The sequence below is a fragment of the Phasianus colchicus genome, chromosome 5, assembly GCF_987193195.1.
Source record: "Phasianus colchicus chromosome 5, bPhaCol1.hap1.1, whole genome shotgun sequence".
NCBI classification, from domain to species: domain Eukaryota; kingdom Metazoa; phylum Chordata; class Aves; order Galliformes; family Phasianidae; genus Phasianus; species Phasianus colchicus.
In genome coordinates this window covers 17798832-17817866 of record NC_143440.1, presented here as the reverse complement: position 1 = coordinate 17817866, position 19035 = coordinate 17798832, and the positions used below count along the sequence as shown (strand labels likewise).

Below are 19035 nucleotides of genomic sequence, written 5' to 3'. Positions count from 1 at the left end.
GGAACAAACGCACGTGCTCCCGCGTCCTCAGGGCTACGGGCGCGGTGTCCGTCAGGGGACACCGCGCACAGCCCCAGGATCTGCGGCTAGGCGGAGAGCACAAACGCAGGCACGGCAGAGCTGCCGCGCGGACATCTCTCGCTTACGTCGCACCTCCGCCTTCTCTCACCGCGCACCGCCGCTCCCGGCAGCGAGGCGCCGAGGCGCCGCCCGCGCGGGAAGGGGCAGCGCTGCCGGTGGAGGTGCTGAGTCACGGCGGCCCGGCAGCGGCCCGGCGGGCAGCGCCCGAAGGCCACGCCCCTTCCCCCCCCCCGTAGGGGCGCGCTCGTGCGCGGTGACGCTGCGGCGGTATAAAAGGGGCCGCGCGGGGCGGCAGCTCCCAGAGCGCGTCGGCGAGGCTGAGCAGAGCGGGTTCCTGCGTCAACAGTGCTTGGACGGAACCGGCCGCGCTCGGGCCCGCCACCTCCCCCGCCGCCACCACAGCAGCCGTCGTATCCGCCGCGTCTCTCTCTCGGCAGCGCCATGGCTACGCCTCCTTCCCAGGTGCGCCAGAACTACCACCAGGACTGCGAAGCCGCCATCAACCGGCAGATCAACCTGGAGCTGTACGCCTCCTACGTGTACCTCAGCATGGTGAGCGGCGGAGGGGGGGCGGCCGCGGCCTTGCGGGGGTCCGGCGGCAGGGGAGGGGGCGGCCGGCCGGCGGCCCCGCGTCTCGGCGGACGAGGCCCGGCGGGGGGCGGCTCCGGGCGGTGCCTCCCGGCGCAGCCGCGCTGCGTTCCTCACCTCGGGGGAGGGGGCGGCCCGAGCCGCTCGCTGGCTGCGGATGGGGGGAGGGGGGGGGGGTTGGTGGAGGCTCTTATCTCTGGGCGAGCCTCGGCCGCGCGTTAACTGCGCGTCGTTGGCTGCTATCGGCGCAGCTCGGCGCTCCCGGGCGGCTCTGCCCTTGGGGCAGGGCTGGATGGCGGCGGCTGCCCGACGGAGCGCTTGGCAGCTCTCCCACCGGAGGCAGGGTTCTCGAGTCCTGATTTTGAGGTGAATTGGGAGGAATCCGTGGCATCCCCTGTTCTGCGCTTGCCTTTCTGGCTTGGCACGCAGCTTTCGTTTTAGCTGCAGCGGAGCTGGTGCCTTCAGTCCAGACAGCAGCTCTGACCCGTGCGGGAAACTTCCAGCTGCCCTGCATCGCGGCCTTCTGGTGTAGGTCTTAACCGCTTGCTGCTGCGTTACTGTGAAGATGTGAACCTCTGCTGCAGGCTGAATGTAGCTGTTGTGATAGCAGAGCACAAACACCGCTGTCCTGTGAGCCTCCCAGCTGCTGCTGTCAGAGCTGAGAACTCTGCAGTTCTTTGCCTGGTAGATAGCTGGCACAAATACAAAGCTTTCTATTGAACTCTGCTTTATGTCTCTCTCCTAAGAAAAAAGGAGCTGTGGGATGGCTTCTAAAGGCTGTCACAGATCTTCTGGCTTTCAAGAGCTGATGTTGTATCTGCTGTTGAATAGGTGCTCTACTTACAGTTAAGCTTTTCACTTCTAAATGCAATACTGAAGGTTTTCTCAGAAGTAGAAAGCATACTTGCTAGTCTAATATCTGCTAAATCTGGTGGAATATGCGTGAAAGCATTATTGCAGAAGTACCTTAATGTTTCTGGCTACTCTTAACCTACTCTTAGCAGGTGTTATGATTAGAACTTTGACTTGTGACCACTGTGAACAAAACAAGTGGGAAAACAATCCTTGAAAGTAAGATAGTCCAGAAGAATGCTTTAGTGGTGTGTGGGATTTCACATATCAGAAGTGAACCACAAATGCCAGTTATTTCTACTTATCAAGATGTGGGTTATAATCTAATAGAACTTAGTTCTAGCTGGGAAAACTGAACTTTTTGTGGAGGGAAGACTTTGGCCATATTACTCTGCTGATTACCCACAGCTTGGGCTCTAGCCTTCTTGAGGGGTTGAGATATTTGAAGTTACAGTGTAGACTTTGCTTTGTGTGGCTGTAAGAGTGAAGCTTGAGTTTCTGAGCACATAAATTCTAATTTTCAGTCCTACTATTTTGACCGGGATGATGTGGCTCTGAAAAACTTTGCCAAGTACTTCCTGCACCAGTCCCATGAGGAGCGTGAACATGCTGAGAAGCTGATGAAGCTGCAGAATCAGAGGGGTGGGCGCATCTTCTTGCAGGACATCAAGGTGAGCTCTCTGGGTTGTCATGCCTAATGCAGAACTAGTCTTGGGGCCTGCCTCCAGGCTGTAGGGGAAGGAATTCCCCTGAGAGGCCTCCTGCAGAAGAGCAGCAGCGGCTGCCAGTGGTTGAGCACATGCGTTGCTGTGATCTGTGTGTGGTGATCAGTCTTGGCAAAGTCTAATTATGCACATTAACATGTTGACTGACTACTAAGAAGCACTTCCTCCATGAGAATAGCTGCATATACATAGCTTATAGTGGTTTTAGAAGGGGGTGGGGGTGCAGGTGCAGGAAACAGCGAACTAGAATATAACTGGTTCAGCCACCTTGAGTTCAACTGCATGTGCCTTCTTGGCTCTCTAGTCTTGTGACTAGAGATAACAAAACAACCTGTTTCCAGTTAGAATCAATAACTTGCTGCAAGACTTCATGGCATGATTTGCTTGAAGTCCCTTTACTCATTTCCTGCTGTTTTGAATTACTAATAGTGTGGTCAGTTTAATATATAGCAACTCTTCATGGGGAAAACAGTGACAGCCACTTAAGAAAAAATATCTTTCAAGCTGCCTGTTTGGATATCTAAACTGCTTTGTTTTCTTTGAGATTGTACCTATGCAGTGGCATAACGTGGCAAGCAGCTCAACATCACACAGCTGTTCACTCCATCCCCTCCTCACTGGCCTGGGGGCAAGCATTAGAAAAAGGATTTTAGAGGCTGAGACAGACAGTTCACAGGACAGAAATGAAAGGGAATGTTAAGGGATATACAAAACAAGTGATGTGCAGTTGTTTGCTGCTTGCTCGCTGGTGTTCAGCCAATCTCATGGCAGCAGCCCACTCCTAGCAAACTCCCCCAGTTTTTATTATTCAGCATGATACCATATGGCATGGACTATCTCTTGCAGTTTCAGTCAGCTGCACTGCTTCTGTGCACCCCCAGCTCCTTCCTGGCACGGCAGTATGAGGAGCTGAAAAGTGCTTGACTTCTAGTGCAAGCACTGCTCAACTAAAACAGTGTTATCACACTGTTCCTTCTCAGTGGCATCATACCAACCACTATGAACAAAGTTTAGCATGTCTCAGCCAAAAACAGGACACCTACTTAGATGTTTAGGCCATGAGATTAGAAGGGAAGAAGAAAAGTAGTTTTAAGTCTTAGCCTTCCAAGATTTCGCTGAACGTAATGTAAGAAGAGCTTAGAGAACAGGCATACATCTATTCTCTGTGACTTTTAGTCTGCATTCAATTCTGTCCTAAGTGCAGTGTGAGTGCCAAGTTGGTTTTTTTTTTCCAAGACACAAATGCTTGAGCTTGGTTGTGTTTAAGGAGTTTTGAGTAAAGAGCCTTACTGGAGAACTGCATAGTGCAGCGAGTTGCTTTTTTAGATGCAGCTTTAGACTTTGAGACCGACCGAAAAGACTTTGCTCTCTATCGATTTGTTTGCTTTATAAAAATATGGTCATGGGCTTTTCCCTTCTAGAAACCAGATCGTGATGACTGGGAGAATGGACTGACTGCAATGGAGTGTGCCCTGCACCTGGAGAAGAACGTGAACCAGTCGCTGTTAGAACTGCACAAATTGGCAACTGAAAAGAATGACCCACACGTAAGTGGGTGCTGAAGCAAGAATGTAGCTGTACAGTGGGGGAGCTTGTATGTGACTATGCATGGGGATGTGAATAGTATGTACCTGCTATTCCTAGTGGTGAAAGGGCTGAACTTGTGCAGCTCTTCCAGGAGGAATGTCCTGGTGTGTTTGGTTTTTTTTTAAGCAGAGCCAGTTATACTAGGATGATTAAGGTTTGTTGTAGAGCATGGGGTGTGTAGCTGTGCTCAAACCCTTTTGTTGCTGCTCTTCAGAACAGAAGGCACTCATGTGAACAACACTTCGTAGAGAAGTATGTTTATCAGTATGCAGTAGGCTTGACTGGGGGCCAAAGTCACTTTTTGGAATGATAAAAACTGCTGACTTTTAGACTGCTGCAATTCAGACACATGCTACTAACCTCTTAGTTAAAAAAGCCTCAATCCAGCCTTGGCAATGATGTCTGTAGTAAAGCCTGCAGTTGTGAGTTAACTTATGTTTTTAGAGTGCTTTGGAAAATATCCTGTGCAAGCTAGAAGGATTTGTTTTAAAAGGAGCAACATAGCTGACTGTTCTACATGTATAAATGCTCATGATCATGAAGTGCTGTACTGTGTACTTAAATACATTGAGATGTACCTGGTTCACTTTTTTTCTTAGTATGATTTTTCAGCAGGATGAGCTATGTTCAGGCCTAAACTTCTTTCTTCTCCCTTCCAGTTGTGTGACTTCATTGAGACTCACTACCTGGATGAGCAGGTGAAAGCCATCAAGCAGCTAGGTGACCATGTGACCAACCTGCGGAAGATGGGGGCACCCAAGTATGGCATGGCAGAGTACCTGTTTGACAAGCACACCCTTGGTGAAAGTGACAACAGCTGAAGGCTTACCAAGAACTGCCCTGTGGGTTTCAGGGAGACTTCTACTTTACTGGTCCAGCAGTGCATGCATCTTCAGCTATCTAGATAAGCAGTTCTTATACTCTGTACCAAATATCAGCCCTCTTTTCTCTTGTGTTTTGTGTACTGCCCTCCATCCAATAAAGTGACTTGGTTCAAGGTGGCTTCTGCTTTTTTTCCCTTAAGGTGTGTGTGTGGGATTGTGCTCTGTAGTCTTAACTGAGAAAGTTATCTTGAGCTGAGCATGGATGAAGAAATAAATTGGAGGAATTGTTTTAACTCTAGCGCTCGAGTATTTTAGTGGATACTACTGGATGGGGGAAAAACCTGCAAGGATTGCAAAGGAACTGAAGCATGTTTCAAAATGCCTTTGCCACCAAAGATTCTGTCTTAATGTCTAACAAAAATGGCCACTACACTTGTGTACAAAAACATTGCTCTTGCAGCTTCCTTCACAATGTAAGATGGACGAACTGTTGCAGGTACTGTCTTAAAAGATAATGTATGGGGTATTAGATATGGATTGCAGTGCGATTTGTCCAGCTCAAACAGCTGTGCCTGGCAGGCAGAGGGTTGGAATATTGTGTGGGTATTAGAAGGGAAGTGGGTGGACTGGATTTACCACGTGCCCCTTGTGACTGAAGGGAACATGCAGTTTTCTGTGAAAAGAGGAAGAACTTCATGGTTTCTTTAAACTTTTATTGTGGAAATTAAAATGAGGAAGCAGGTGGTCCTGGACATCTGTCTTGCTTTTAGGGTTGGGTTTTTTTGTTTGTTTTTAGGGAAAACTCATTAAAAATCTTAGCTTTGTGTTGTCTGCTACCATCTGGATAACTTCTTTGCTTTCAATTTAGCAAAATACAGAAAACTTGAAGCAATGTAAATAATCATTGTTGGCAGCCACTTTTTTGAATAGCCTTAACCTATTGTTTTACTGATGCTGGAGAGCATCAGCTGGATAGGACTTCATGAAGCACTGTGGCTCTGTATCACAAATGCTGTGCCTCAGTCCCTTTCTTTCCGTGGAACAACTTGTGCAAGTCCTGGGCCTAATGGCAAATAGGTATGTAAACCTGGAGCTTCAATTGCTGTAATATCCTTAACTATGTACTTCTGCTTTGAGTTATACCTGTGCTCCAGAACAGTATTTGTTCAGCTATGGTTTTACAGTTAGGCATTTGTAATACCTAATGCTAGAAGTCTTATTTTGCTAGAGTGTGTAGAGATTTTTTTTCTTGTTGCAGTCACTGAAGTCAAGTGCCTGCTACTATGTCTCAGTCCAGCCCAGTAGCAGTCAGTCACTGGTGCTGGGCTGCAGGTGAATAATACTCCAGAAACAAGAAGTCTGGCAGCACTGCCTTTCTTCTAGGAGGATGAGTACTAGTGTGGGCCAGGTGTGAAGACACTGCAGTATCATTTCTACCTGGCATACATGTGTGTCAGTCTCCTCTAGCTGCACTGGTCCATCTGCTCTTCACATATGCTTTCACTTGTCTCCATGATCACCTCCATCAGTCCAACGTAGTCACCTTCAGCAAGAGAGATGCCAGAGTCATTAGTGGATGGGCTGTCTGCTCTTCTTGTCTCTCTCGTAGGAGGAGCATTACTGCTTCTGTTTGCTGTATCTCTCGTGCTCCTGGAAACCTCTGATGGATGCTGGTCTGGTGCGCTAGCTGTGTCTTCTGAACTTAAACTGTGAGTATCGGGGCCTCTACTCCCTATGGGGGATCTCTCCAGCACTGGAGATGAGACAGGAGTGAATGAGAAGCAGAGGGAGGTGCTGCTGCTGGGCGGTATGTTGCTGGGTTGGGGGAGGGCGCTCGATTGCTCAGAATTGGGAGTGGTTGTTGCTACATTCTCCAGAGCTAGCCAGGGTGGGTGGGAGCCTTTCGAACTCTTCAGACTTTTGAAGCTGCCCTGCTGCTCATGGTCTGGGGACTCTGCTAGGAAAGGGAATTTAGGGCTGTCTGATGCTGTGGACAGAGCTGCTGGACTTCCAGTGATGGCAGCTTCTCTGCTTTTACTGCTAGAGTTGCTCTTTTCTTCTTCCACCATTACAACCAGCGAGTCAGGACCTTTATTTCGTTCTGTTGGCCAAATAAATGTTTCCTTTGTACCTGAGCCGAGGGAGCTCTGGCTTTTGTATGTATCACTCATCCTGGAAGGTGAGCAGTTGACAACAACGTCCTTAAGAGAATTTGAGCATGCAGCTATGCTGGAGAGTGCAGGGGGCTTCTTGCGCCCTTGGCGTCTAGAAGGGAAGATCATGGGGATGGAGCTGATGGGTGTCTGTGGAGCACTGTAGAAACCAGGTCTCTCATAGAATGGGGTTGATATGAAGGCATCAAACTCCCTCAGTTTTCCATCCTCACCGTCCCACTGCTCCTGTGAGTTGGTGTCTCCCCTTGGCTGACTGATGTTTCCTGACTTGCCCATGTCTTGGTACATGTAATGGGAGAAGGGGGATGTGGGCTCCCCTCGCCTGCGCAGTAGGTTCATCCGAGAAGAGGACCTGGAGAAACTTGGTGACTGGACACCCAGGAGGCGGCCCAGGTGTCCCAGTAGTGGCGTGGAATGATTTGCTTCCTCATTCTCTTTAATTTGCTCCAGGGGCTGGAACTCCATCTCTTCTTTCTGCATGCTGGGGAAAGACAAAACAGGCTGTTACGCAGCCACAAAAGATGGTGCTTTCTTGTGGTGAGGCTGGCATCAGAGGGAACATTGCTGCTAATGGCAAGCTTCTCCTGTGTTGCCACATCAGTTATGTGTTAGGCTCGCTGTAGAGGAGGGGGGTAGGAGATCAGAGGTTTTCTTTGCGAAGAAAGATACTGGCTGTCAGTCTTGGACAAATTTGTAAGTATTTTAGAGCAAGGTTTCACAGTCTAGATAGGAATATAGTGTTCTTTCTTACTCAAGTATAATATCCTGCACTGCACCTGCTCTAAGGTGTAAATGTGGTCTGTTCTGACTCCCTGTAGTTGCACTCACCTGATATCAAAAGTTGATCCAAGAAATGATGGGCGCTTGTACTCAGCAGTGGCTGCAGTGTAAGGTGGTTGGGGGTCGGGCTCATTCCAGTATAGGTCCTTCTCCAGAATGGGCAAATCCTGATGCATCTCATCCACTGCCATAAGGGAGACCTGGGGGGAACAGCAGGAATGTCGAGGTCAGCAGACAAAGGGATGCAGGGCAGAAGGCAGCAATGTAGCATGGAAGTGAAATGAGCAGCAATGGATTTGCTGTGTGGTTTCCTGTCAACTGTGGGGTGTTTTTGTTTTTGCATGGATTTTGATTAGTTAGAAATTAGAAGGAAAGTGGTATGGGATGAGAAATGAAAGCAATATGCTCACTAGAACCAATGATCTTAGTGTTAGGGAGTTCTGAAGGAGAGTTATTGCACAGAAAAACCAGAGGAGGTGATTATAGGTACAGGCACGGTGTGGGAAAAGCCAGGGAACAGCAGAAATTATGTCCTTCACTATGTCATTGAAAGGCAGTGAGGGTCTGAAACAGAATCTGGACCCATCGTGTGTGCTGGAAAATGGACCAGGGGGCCAAGTGAAACCTCAGGTGCAGTCCTCAGTGTTCCTCTGCAGGTCAGGAGAATTCTGTCTTCACTTTACCTGCAGGTTCCTGTCGATGAGCCAGTTGGTTTCAAAGTCATCATCGTCCTCTCCAAAAGGGTTAATTAATTGCTCAGCCACCTGCACATGGAGAACACAACAAAGGTCATGGTCATATCCATCCCTTTCCCTGCAGGGAGAATGTCTATTGGACAGAGCCCAGAACTGCACTCAAGGGTGATGTGCCCTGAATTTGGAGCAATGCTGGTTCTTCCAAAAAGGGGGTGGCTTAAAAACAGAAGCTTGCCGGTTTCTAGGAAGCATCGCTATACAGGTAATGCAGTCCACTGCCTCTCTTTTCCCCCAAACTTAGGAAAGGTGAAGCTGATTGTCAAGTGAGATGCTCAGAGCCTGAGACTGTTAGCACTGCCCTTAGCTCCCATTGGCTCTCTATTTGTCTCCCAGCAGCTGGCATGGTACACAGCTGGGTTCTTTGCGAGCACAAACTGGGAAAAACCCAATGTGTCAGATTCCAGCTCCAGGCGTAATTTCTTGGACGTACCTTTAACCAGCCAGCATAGAAGAAGAACTGCAAAAACGTAAAGACAGGCACAAAGAGATCTAGTTCATGGCCAGGGTATGCTTTTTCAGGATCCAGGAACTGCCGCCCAATCAGACAGGCCAGGAAGAAGCTGTAAACAGCCACGGTCACCACCTGGGGAAGATGCCAAGGGACACACCAGAGAAACTTAAGTTCCCAACTTGCTTTCTCAGCATTTTTCTTTTCAGTTCCCACCCCACTTATATCAAAACTGCGGTGAGCTGCTGGCTCAGGAGCCTTTTGAAAACCTTGTATTCAGTTACAACAAGCTTCCCCTCTGCTTTTTGCAGGAAGATTAATTTCCACTGCAGAGAACTTTAAGTGTACCCTCTGCCCTTCATTGTTATGTACGCTGCATTTCACTCCATGCTGTCTCTTGTTCTCTGTCCTAATAGTTCTCTGGAGCCCCTCATGATTTGGTAAGCCTTTTCCATATCTGGGAGGGAAACCCTGGGCATTAGTGTCAGCTCTGGTTTGGTCCTAATGAAGGATATTTTTATATTTGCCAGCTTGCTTGCCCAAATTTCAGGCTACAATGAACTTTGTACTTTTCTGTGTAATCACGAGACTGGAAACTTCCACTTTTCAAATTAATAGCAGCCGAGACTCGTGTCAAGCAGGAAGGTTCAAATCAAACAGCCAGCATCACGAGACTCTTGAGTTAGCCAGGCATTTCCCAGAAGGGAACAGCACAGGGCCGCTTCAAGATGCACAGGTTACAGGGTGCCTGCAAAGACAAACTTTGCAGTGTGGATGGGCAACCACAGAAAAATGGGTCATGCACTGCAGAGAGGAGACTCTGTTCCAGATCATCTGGCAAATCCTGCTCACAACTCCAAGACCCAACTGAGGCTGCCAGAGCTGTCTGTTTGGGTCCAGTCTTTTCTACAGCCTGACATAGCTCTGTTTTGTGGACCTAGACTATAGCGATATCTCCTCTCTGCAGGGCATGGATCTGCATGTATCTGTGTTTTCTGTGCATTCATATGGAGCACATTATGGGTAACTAATTACTCTTGGAGAGTGTTTCTGTAGAGGTGGCTGTGTATTACAAAAATAAGGGCAGTGTGTGTGCTTATGAGTTATGTGTGTGTGAGAGCCAGCATGGGGCTTGCATTTGCAGGCATGGATGAGAAGTCCAATCATATGTAGCATCAGCATGGTCTGTGTGTAGGGCAGGTATGGGGTCAGGGAGGTTCCAAAGCAGCATGTGTAGGCAGGCAGTGCAGCCATAGATGCGGGGGAAGCCCTTCTCACCTGGGTGTAGACCAGGGGAATGCTGATCCAGTCATACCCATAGAGCCGCCCGCATTGGCTGCGCAAAGTGTTGAGCTCCTGCAGTAGGGAAAAGGAAAGACCTGTTGGCACTACATTTGTGTGTTCTTGCCCCTCCCCTCCTGCTCACACCTCTCTGGAAGGTGGGACTCCGCCAGGGCTCCATTGGGGTCCAGCCCTCTCCCAGCAGACCACCAGCAGGATCTCACACTTGCCATGGAGGAAGTCCCTGCTGCCTGGATGTCTCTGTCTGAGACCTGAGTCCCTTCTTAGCTTATTTCATAGCAGAGGTTATCTCCTCACAAAGTGAGTGTCTTAACAGATCAGAGGCAAATATATCTTAAAAATATCCATCTCTCTCTTTTGACTTGTGAGCCCAGAGGGACGAAACTCACTCCAGGCAATAGAAACAGCATAGGTCTGTCAGCATGTGAATCTTAGAGGGGATGAGCTGCTCCAGAGTCTTTTTTTTTTCTCTGCAGCTCTGCAAGGACCAATGCCAGGTCCTGCCTGTGGAGCATGGCCTGCGCCCCAGGAGTATCTGAGAGTTTTCAATAGAGAAGTTTTCTGCAGGGACATTTGGTTGTTTAATATCCTTTTGACTTCTGCTTTTTTCCAGACACATGCTTGCTTCCTTCCTTGTGGCTTTACATTTGCATCCTAGAGACCTTCTTTGGACACTGGAACGCGTGAATGCTGGAGGAAGTTTGATCCAGAACACACTACGTGGGTATATCTCCTATGACTACACCTAGATGTGAGTCAAATGGTTCCTCCAGTCCCAATTTTGTGAAAGATGTTACATTCTTTAGCCTCTGCTGCATGTGGCATCACCAATGTGTCAACAGGCCATGAAAAATTCTACTTTGTCACCAGCTGGAGAGTGGCAGTGGGAGTATTTCCCATCAAAATGAATGTAATATCCCCAGGGACAGACATGGCTCACTGTCTGGACATCCCACCTCAACATTCCTGTTCCTTGCCTGACCTCTTGAAATCCCTGCAGTTCTACCTGGATGAGGATCTCAGTTGCCTACTGACTGTCACTCACATTCAGGATGCCTTGGAGCAGCACGCTGTCCCGGATCCTCCCCTCATTCCTTGCTTTCACAGCCAGATTGGAGAACCACACACATGGGATCCAAAACTTGTTGTGGGGAGAATTCAAGCTCTCAAACTTCTTGTGCTCTTCAGGTGTCATGAGGCCTAAGTGGAAAAGAACAGACAAGAAAGGAATGGCCAAAGAGAGCAGAAGGTAGTCACCTTACCTCTTTTTATAATCACTGGAAAGACTTGGGCATTCAGCCTTTGGAAGATGCAAAGGGTGACAAGTTTTGTTAAAACACTGATTTTTAAATATGTGCAAGAAGAATTTCTCATTTCATAGAATAACCCAAGTTGGAAGGGACCCATAAGGTTTATAGAGTCCAACTCCTGGTTCCACACAAGACCACTCAAAATTCAAACCCTCTGTCTGAAAGTGTTGTCCAAAATCTCCTTGAACTCTGGCAGCTTGGGGTTGGGCAGCCCATTCCATGCCCACTGCCTTTTGGTGCAGACCCTTTCCCTAACCCCCGGCCTGCCTCTCCCCTGACATAGCTCCATGTTTGGGTCCTGTCCCTCGGCTCTCTGCCCCCCGCTCCCCTGGTGAGAAAGCTGTAGACTTTGGATATCTGCAGAATGTCTGACCAGATCCCAGCCAGCAGGGAGACAGAGAACTGCTGAGGGTGCAGTTATCTAGTGTGTTTAGACAACTGTTGAGAATGTGATAACTCGTGTCCTAGAACTGCACCATCTCTGCTCCAGAGTGGAGGTCAAATGGCAGGGAGCTGCTGTCTGCCTGGCCCGGAGCTGTGCTGAGGGCAGTGCCAGTACTGACCTGCCCTCACGACGTGCTCCATGCTGGGGAAGCGCTTGTACACAGCAGTGCTGACGGAGCGCAAGATGAGCACGCTGCACAGGTTGCTGTAGCGCATCAGGGTGCGACGCAGCAGCCGCCCGTACTCATCCTCCCCATCCACATTGCAGGAGACCAAGTTCATGATGCGGTCAGGCCATGGGATGCTCTCGTACTGCGCCCACCAGCGGGACACCACCAGGGCCACGTAGAAACCTAGAGGTGAGCCAAGCAAGTCAGCCATCCTGAAGGAGGGGAGATGCGTGCTCTTCTATAGGAAGGCTGGCACTGCTCTTATGGGGATGAGTGAAGGCAGACCTAGAGGTAATTTGAATCTCCATGCTAAAGCTAGAGTCTGGCTTTCACAGCTTATTTAGGGAGATTTGGTCCTTGCCCTCCTGATAGAACCAAGAGCACACCAGTGTATCTGGGCAGTGAAAGTTGTGTGCATACCTCACAGCTGCAGCATTAACTGATGTATTTATCACAGAGGCAGAATGAGGGAACTGCTCAGTGAATCCTGCCTGCTTGAAGAGCAGTGTCAACCCAGGGTGAGAGAAGAAATGCTGCCCGCTTCCCCTCCCTGCGCATTCACAGTCAGAGCTCCTTACCCAGCACAAAGGACACAGGGATTAGCTCAGCATAGCTGTTACAGTAGAGTGCCAGCTTCTCAAACATCAGCCTTTGGCTTTCACTGAGGATCAGCCTGAAAGGGAGGAACAGAGACATCGGCCTTAAGGAGGAGACCGTGCCTTGTTGGGCCTGCTGGGTAAGAGTCTGGCAAGGGAAAGCAAGGACACGTAGCCACGATACAACCATGCTGTGGGTGTGGGGTGATGTGGGGAGCACTCAAAACACCCTGCTGACACGTCCAAAGGAGCCTGAAGTGGTCACTGAGTGGTAACTGCTGCAGTCTGATTAGGGAGCCCTATGTTTTTCACCCACCAGGTGAGTGCTATCTGAAATCAGGTGTTTGCCAAAGTGCTTGGATGTGCACCACATTTTATTTAATATCCTGCAAATTGTCAGTCCAAGCTCTGCTCACGTCAACAGTGCCTGATATGAGTTCCTCTTTCTTTGAGCTGCTCTCCTGCTTCCATGTTGCATTCACCCAACCAGGGGAGCTCCCTGGCTTTCCCCACCCAAATCAGGCCCACCCCAGTGCATAGCTGCCTTCTGACAGATCTGCAGTCCCAGAGCTGATGTCTGCTCTCAGAAACGCTTCCCACTGTGGAACACCTCCAGCACCACTTCAGCCTTGGTCTCTATATGCCATTCTTCTCAGGTAGTCATCACATGCAGCTTTTCATCTCCAGGAAGAGGATCCGTGTTCCTCTTCAGGCACAAAGAAGGAAATCTGTCAGCTGTTCAGCCACTGCAGCAGTGAGGAAAAACCTTTCCTCCTCTGAACAGAGGCTGGTTAGTGGCTGGCTAGCTGCTTTTTCCCAGGACTGCTGTCCCAACCCTGGTTTGTTCAGTTGTCCTGCTTTGGGACCAGCTGAGAACAAGGAGCTGTGGTGGTGCTGGTGTGAGGATGCTCACCTGTAGACAAGGCTGATGGCGAAGTAGAGGGAGATGAAAATAAGGAACTCGGAGTAAAGGAGTTTGTAGATGCTGCCTTTCCATTGGAGCAGGAGCTGCGAGAAGGTGCCTAAGCGGGCATCGGCCACGCGGTTAGTGTATGTCACTGTCATCACAGATCCTGGTAGGGACACAAAATGAGTAGTTGGTGAAGCTGCCAAGCAAACCTGCACAGAGGGAGGCCTGGACAGAACAGAAACCTCAGGTGTCCCAGCGAGGTGGAAAGGAAGGAAGAAAGAATGAGAGAAAGAGCTGAAATCAAAAGACAAATCTGTTGAAGTCGTTAAGGTAGAAAACCAAGAGGAAGCTTATGGTGGGCAATTACTGTGATGTGTTTACCAGCTTCTTCCTGTGTTTTAACTGCATGTGTGCTGGTTGCAATGACAATTCACTTTCTGGTGAAGCCCCATGTTTCTAGTGCTGCATTGTCAGTGTTCAAATGGAGCTGCTTGATGGGAGTGGACAGAGCCCATGTGCCACTGTCTTCCACAAAAACAGTTCCTTGAGATTAATGATCAGTCTCATGAATTCCAAAGTTCCTTACCCTGTTTTTACGACAAGTACAGCTGTCTTTAAATTTGGGCTGATGTGCACAACCAGACTGTGCCAGCCCTGGTACTGCAGGCAAAACAGCCTTCCCTGTCAGAGAGCTGAGGAATGGGTTTTGGCTGGGCTCACAGAGCACAAATTCCAGTAACTCCACCTCCCCAGTCTTCATTGTGAGATTAATTGTGCTGAAAGAAAAAAGAAATTTTATCCAATCATGCAGCATCCTTGCTGCACTTATTGTTTTCTAACCCTGGGTAAACAATTATTTATCATCAGTTAATTGTTAGACTGACATTCAGATAAACCTGAAGTTTTATATAAAAGTAAAAGCCAGTGTAATCCGTGCCATTCATGAATAATTATTCAATGAAAAAAACGATGGAATTTCTAAATTGAATCAAAACACATCGCATAGTTGCTAGGCATTGCTTTGGCACTGAGGTTGATATTAGAGGGGCCTTGGCCTCTTTCCTGAGTTATGGAAGTACAGGGAGGTATTTCCAGGGCTGATTCAGCCCTCTCTGGTCTGTAGCAGCAGCTGTGGGCAGGTGAATTTGTGCCCATCCTCTTCATTTAAGCATCCAAGTGATAGACCTATAGTTAACTGAGCAAAATTTATGTCCAAGCCAGCTGGTGCCATGAAGATAAACTGCAACGTCTGCTGGCTGCTTCAACAAATAACACCTTTGGCTTCTTGGTTCTGCTCCTCCTTTGGGTTTCCCTGTTGTAACTCTCCCTGAGTCCTCCAACGATTCTATCGGAGGGGCAGAGCTGGCACCTGCCCTGCCAAGAGCTCCCCAGCTGCACAAACGCCCCTTTCACTGCATACTCATACACGTCCACACCTTTCCCATGTGTATTTCTGGGGAGTGCACAGGATTGAGAAGTGTCTTGTAACTGCCCCAAAGACATCATACACATGAGTTGCACAGATGAGAAATGTATGGAAACACATGCAAATGCGCTGGGGGCCGCTTACAGGAAGCAGAGTGTTTTGCTTTGAGCTTCGGGTCTTGAAAGTGCTCAGGGAGATTCTTCATTGCGTAATTCAAATGCAGATTCACTTTTTACCAAACATGGAAAACTTCAGCTCTTGTCTATGTAAGTAATGGATGTCGCCCACCTCTGTGCAGTTCTGTTCAGGCACAGGACGTGGGGCTTTTCCCAGTGCTTCTGCCTGCAGCCCTGCGCTCTTAAGGCAGCTCCCTGCCTGCCAGCCTGCGCGCTTGGCCCTGGTTGTCACTTGGCAGCTGGCACACTCACACTGCTGCGTGGGGTTGAGGTTGGTGGTGCGAGGCAGATCACTACTGCACCGGCACAATGGTGCTGGGGGGGCAGAAGAGCCGCCCCTGCATAGAGCCCAAACAGCCCAACTCCCCGTAAGGTGACGGGGAACGTGGCACAGCCAGCCCTGCGCCTCTGCTCCCCATCTCTGCTGGCATCAGGTCCCTCTGAGCTCACTGCCGCACCTGGGGATCGGCTGACACTGACCAGGCTGCGGGAGTCCCCAGCAATGAGCATCTAGCAGCAGCAAGCCAGATTTGCCTGTGCAAGTTGTGTTACCCGCCGCGTAATGCTGCAAACAGACACGAGCGCCTATTGCAAGTGCAGAGAACAAACAGATACAGTGGACAGAGAAAGCAAGAGGAGTGATGAGCTCAGATGCACAGTAAGATAGACAGACTGATCAGCTAATCTCTGCTCTTGTGAGGACTAGATACTCACAGTCATGGGCTCCTGAGCTACACTGGAGACGGTGGAGGTTTGATCCTGCATGTGTCCTCGCTGGGTCCTTTGTGGCCAGCGCCACAGCCTGCCTTTCCTTGCCCCCTTGGCTCATGGGGGGATTGAACCTGACAGACGCGGTGTACTAAGGAGCCTGAAACCCACTTGGGAGCTGCAGCCGGTCACTTGATGCCATAATCCTTTCTCATTACAAAAGAGACTCTGTTGTCTTTTGCCCTGTTCCTTTCTAATCTTCTGAGTAAGCCCTGCGTGTTTATAGAGGCGGCTGAAGGAGGGGGAGGCAGGGCTGGCTGCTCCACACTGCTGCTGCTAACTCCTGGCACAGCCATGGTGGCTGCCAGAGGAGAAGCATTTTCCGCTAATTCTTTCCTGTTTGGTCCCTTTCTCTGTGTCACAATCTTCCGGGAGCTCCAGGAGATTAAACAGAGCTGGAATTTTGCACAAATGCTGTAATGTGTGTCCCTCTTCGGGCTCGCGCAGCCCCCTCTTCCCCAGGTTCTCCTGGATCATTGGGTTTGTGAAACACCTGGTCCATGTTCTGCCAGGCTCTCAGCAGAGGTTTCTCTGTAATTCACTGCCCTTCTCTCTGTCTCTGCTGAGGGACTGATCCATCGCAGGGTCAGAATCCAGCACTTGCTTAACGTTTCATGCAGCAGACGATTGCCCAGCCATCCAATTTGCCAAAATCTCTCTGCCATGCCTCTCTATTGCCAATCTAATTTAATATCCTAATTTAATATAACATGCAAACGTATTTGGTATACATTTGACTCCCATATCTAGAGCATTTATAAGAACATTAAAGAGAAATGGCCCCAACATGAAGCCCTGGGGAGCTGCACTAGAATCTGGCCACCAACCTGGTGTAACTCTGTTTTCTGTAACACTCTGATCCTGACCCATCAGCCAATTGTTCAACCACTGTATTATATTTTTGTCTAGTTGTATGCTGGGCATTTCATCCAGAAGTACTGAAAGCTTTGTTTTTCAACTGGGACCTCTACAGATTCCCAAGACCATAGAAAAATAATTGGAGGTCTCGTGACAGCAGCCAGCTCTAGAAGCAGAAGTTCCCTGCTCAGCTAAGCCAAACTTCTGCCCCACCTGCATCATGTTTTGGTAGTGTTTGTTCCTGTGCTCTTAAGAGATGGCACTTAAGTGCTATGGGAGACCGGCCCTGATGGACCCCAATACCTTCAGAAGCAGTTTCCCAGAGAACCTTGCTAACCTGGTTACTTGAGCTGCCTGAAGCCTGCTCTACCACCTTCTTTCTGCTCGTTGCTTTTGGAATTTGTCTCTGTTGCCCCAGGTAATACCATCTGCCCTCTGCACATCCATATTTCCTGTCAGCTTTTGCTTACCTGCTATAATATTCAGTGTTCTGGAGATAAGGAGCTGCCCTGAGCTGTATCAGCAGCAGGGATTCATTTGCCCAATGGCGGGTTTCTCCTTTCTGGGAGGCTGAGCCAACCCAAGAGCAAGGGGTTGTTTGCTGCTTCTCTGAAACAGTTGCAGCCTGGCAGCTGTCTAATGTGGACTTACTAGTACAGCTCTGGAAATTGCTGTCAACAGTGGGTAGATGATAGTTGAAAGCGTGGGACTCAGTGCCAGTATCTGAGGATTTGGTTCCTGTGTAGGCTGTGGTGTGTTCAATTATATCTAGCCCTGACTGCTTTTCAGCAATAGTGAAAACAATTTTTACTCCTGCCTGGCACCAAAACTATGGAGATCATCTGATTTCTTCTACTCTGAGCAGAAGCTGTCCTGTATTGGATCACATAATGTGCAGAAGGATATGGGCTCACATCTGGTGGAGGTAAGGTGCCACAAGCCGCCATGTGTTTGAGAGGGCTATCACCCTACACAGAGGAGAATATGCAGGGTGCAGGGGTGGGCCCAGAGCACTCAGCCTAACCAGGGCTCTTTCTGCATGAACGCCCTGTGTCACTGGGTGCATTGCAGCTCCTTGGCCCTGGAGCCAGGGGTGACTTTTCTGGGGCAGGAAGGAGGGCCGGGCAGAAAAGAGGCAGCATGATGCTTCTGCTGTGTGAGATACAGACCTGGTAGGAGAAGCACAGGCATGGGGAGGGCCATGGGGAGAAATTCATGGTGTGGAGCAAGATAGATAGAGCTCTTATCAGTGGCCAGATGCTGGTAAGTAAGGTATCACTGGCCCAACCACGGCAAACCCAACTGACTGACTGATGCAGTATATAGCTTTGCACCTAGCCTATCTATGAGTGTCATGAGCAGCGTTCACCAGGACCTAAAAAGCCCAGCTATCCTGCCCTTCTGAAGCCTTATCCTTGGCCAGCAATGAGGCAGCGTGACCGTGGTGTGGCTGTTATCCCAGTGTGAGCAGCATCTATTTGAGACAGGAGGTGAAGTACCTTGGTTTCGCAGAGGCTCTGGGCCAATGTCATTCCAGAAAGTTGCACTGTGCTGCCTGTCTTAGCTGCTTTGTTGTAGGGCTGAGCTTGCTGCAAGGTCCCTGGGTTGCAGCCGCTCCCAGAGGACTTTATGGCAAGAATCATAGGACTGTGGTCCCAACAGGGTCCCTGAATGACTCTGGATGATGAAAATGCCTCAAAAAACATTCAGAGAGTTCTGTGTATGGGGGAAGATCTGGGACAGCATGGAGGTGGGCTCTCTCTGGAGGCAGGATTGTCCACACGAGGGACCAGGGTCCGGGGAGGATATATGTCTTTGAGATACTACTTTGCAGACACAGCTAGAGAGAAGGGATTTTTAATAGAGAGGCAGACAGAGACAGTTCTAGAGAGCAAGGGGACAAAAGTGGTTCTCTTGAGAAATTTTCTGGAGCTGTGGGGATTTTCTGTGGCCCTGGGGACTCTAACGTGGAACAGCAAAATCTCCAGCATCCAGCTCTTGATGGAGGGACATGCTGCTATCTGGGGGAGTCCGCTGCCCTCCTCTGAGAGCAGTTCATCCAGCAGTTCATGTGGCTCAGTTACCGTTAGGACAACATCAAATATTTGTGGCATGTAGTATGAAAGTAAATAACTGAGGGAATACCAGTGTGGCAGCAATACTTGGATCATTTTTTGCATTCCGCGTGGCCCCAGTTCTTTCAGACCTCAAGCAAAATTGCCAGTCTGAAAGCAGCAGAGGAGGAGCAAGGATGCACTGAC

The 19035-nt window shown here is 49.3% G+C and overlaps 2 protein-coding genes across 3 annotated transcripts; one reads left to right on the top strand and one right to left on the bottom strand.

Moving 5' to 3' along the window:
* The first annotated feature begins 375 nt into the window (after positions 1 to 375).
* Positions 376 to 4830, top strand: FTH1 (ferritin heavy chain 1). The gene is made up of 4 exons (XM_031608946.2): positions 376 to 633; positions 2046 to 2192; positions 3668 to 3793; positions 4493 to 4830. The coding sequence occupies exons 1-4, from the start codon at positions 523 to 525 to the stop codon at positions 4652 to 4654; spliced, it is 546 nt and encodes a 181-aa protein (XP_031464806.1). The 5' UTR covers positions 376 to 522; the 3' UTR covers positions 4655 to 4830.
* A 519-nt stretch (positions 4831 to 5349) lies between these two features.
* BEST1 (bestrophin 1) lies at positions 5350 to 16280 on the bottom strand. Of its 2 annotated transcripts, XM_031608944.2 has the most exons (10): positions 15863 to 16280; positions 13550 to 13709; positions 12619 to 12713; positions 11990 to 12223; positions 11162 to 11316; positions 10093 to 10170; positions 8797 to 8949; positions 8295 to 8375; positions 7660 to 7811; positions 5350 to 7312 (listed from the first exon to the last, which is right to left on the bottom strand). In XM_031608944.2, the coding sequence occupies exons 2-10, from the start codon at positions 13699 to 13701 to the stop codon at positions 6121 to 6123; spliced, it is 2292 nt and encodes a 763-aa protein (XP_031464804.1). In that variant the 5' UTR covers positions 13702 to 13709; positions 15863 to 16280; the 3' UTR covers positions 5350 to 6120. The 2 variants fall into 2 exon arrangements, with proteins under 2 accessions (XP_031464804.1, XP_031464805.1); XM_031608945.2 differs by lacking the exon at positions 15863 to 16280 and having other exon boundaries at positions 13550 to 13765.
* Positions 16281 to 19035: the final 2755 nt, after the last annotated feature.

Coding starts and splice junctions, on each gene's coding strand:
- BEST1 (XM_031608944.2), bottom strand. CDS start 13,701: ATGACAGTGACATACACTAACCGCGTGGCCGATGCCCGCTTAGGCACC. Junction 10,171..11,161: donor TGCTCCAAGGCATCCTGAAT/GTGAGTGACAGT, acceptor TCCCTACTGCAG/GAGCTCAACACTTTGCGCAG. Junction 8,950..10,092: donor TTCCCCTGGTCTACACCCAG/GTGAGAAGGGCT, acceptor CATCTTCCCCAG/GTGGTGACCGTGGCTGTTTA.
- FTH1 (XM_031608946.2), top strand. CDS start 523: ATGGCTACGCCTCCTTCCCAGGTGCGCCAGAACTACCACCAGGACTGC. Junction 634..2,045: donor CCTACGTGTACCTCAGCATG/GTGAGCGGCGGA, acceptor TCTAATTTTCAG/TCCTACTATTTTGACCGGGA. Junction 2,193..3,667: donor TCTTCTTGCAGGACATCAAG/GTGAGCTCTCTG, acceptor TTTCCCTTCTAG/AAACCAGATCGTGATGACTG.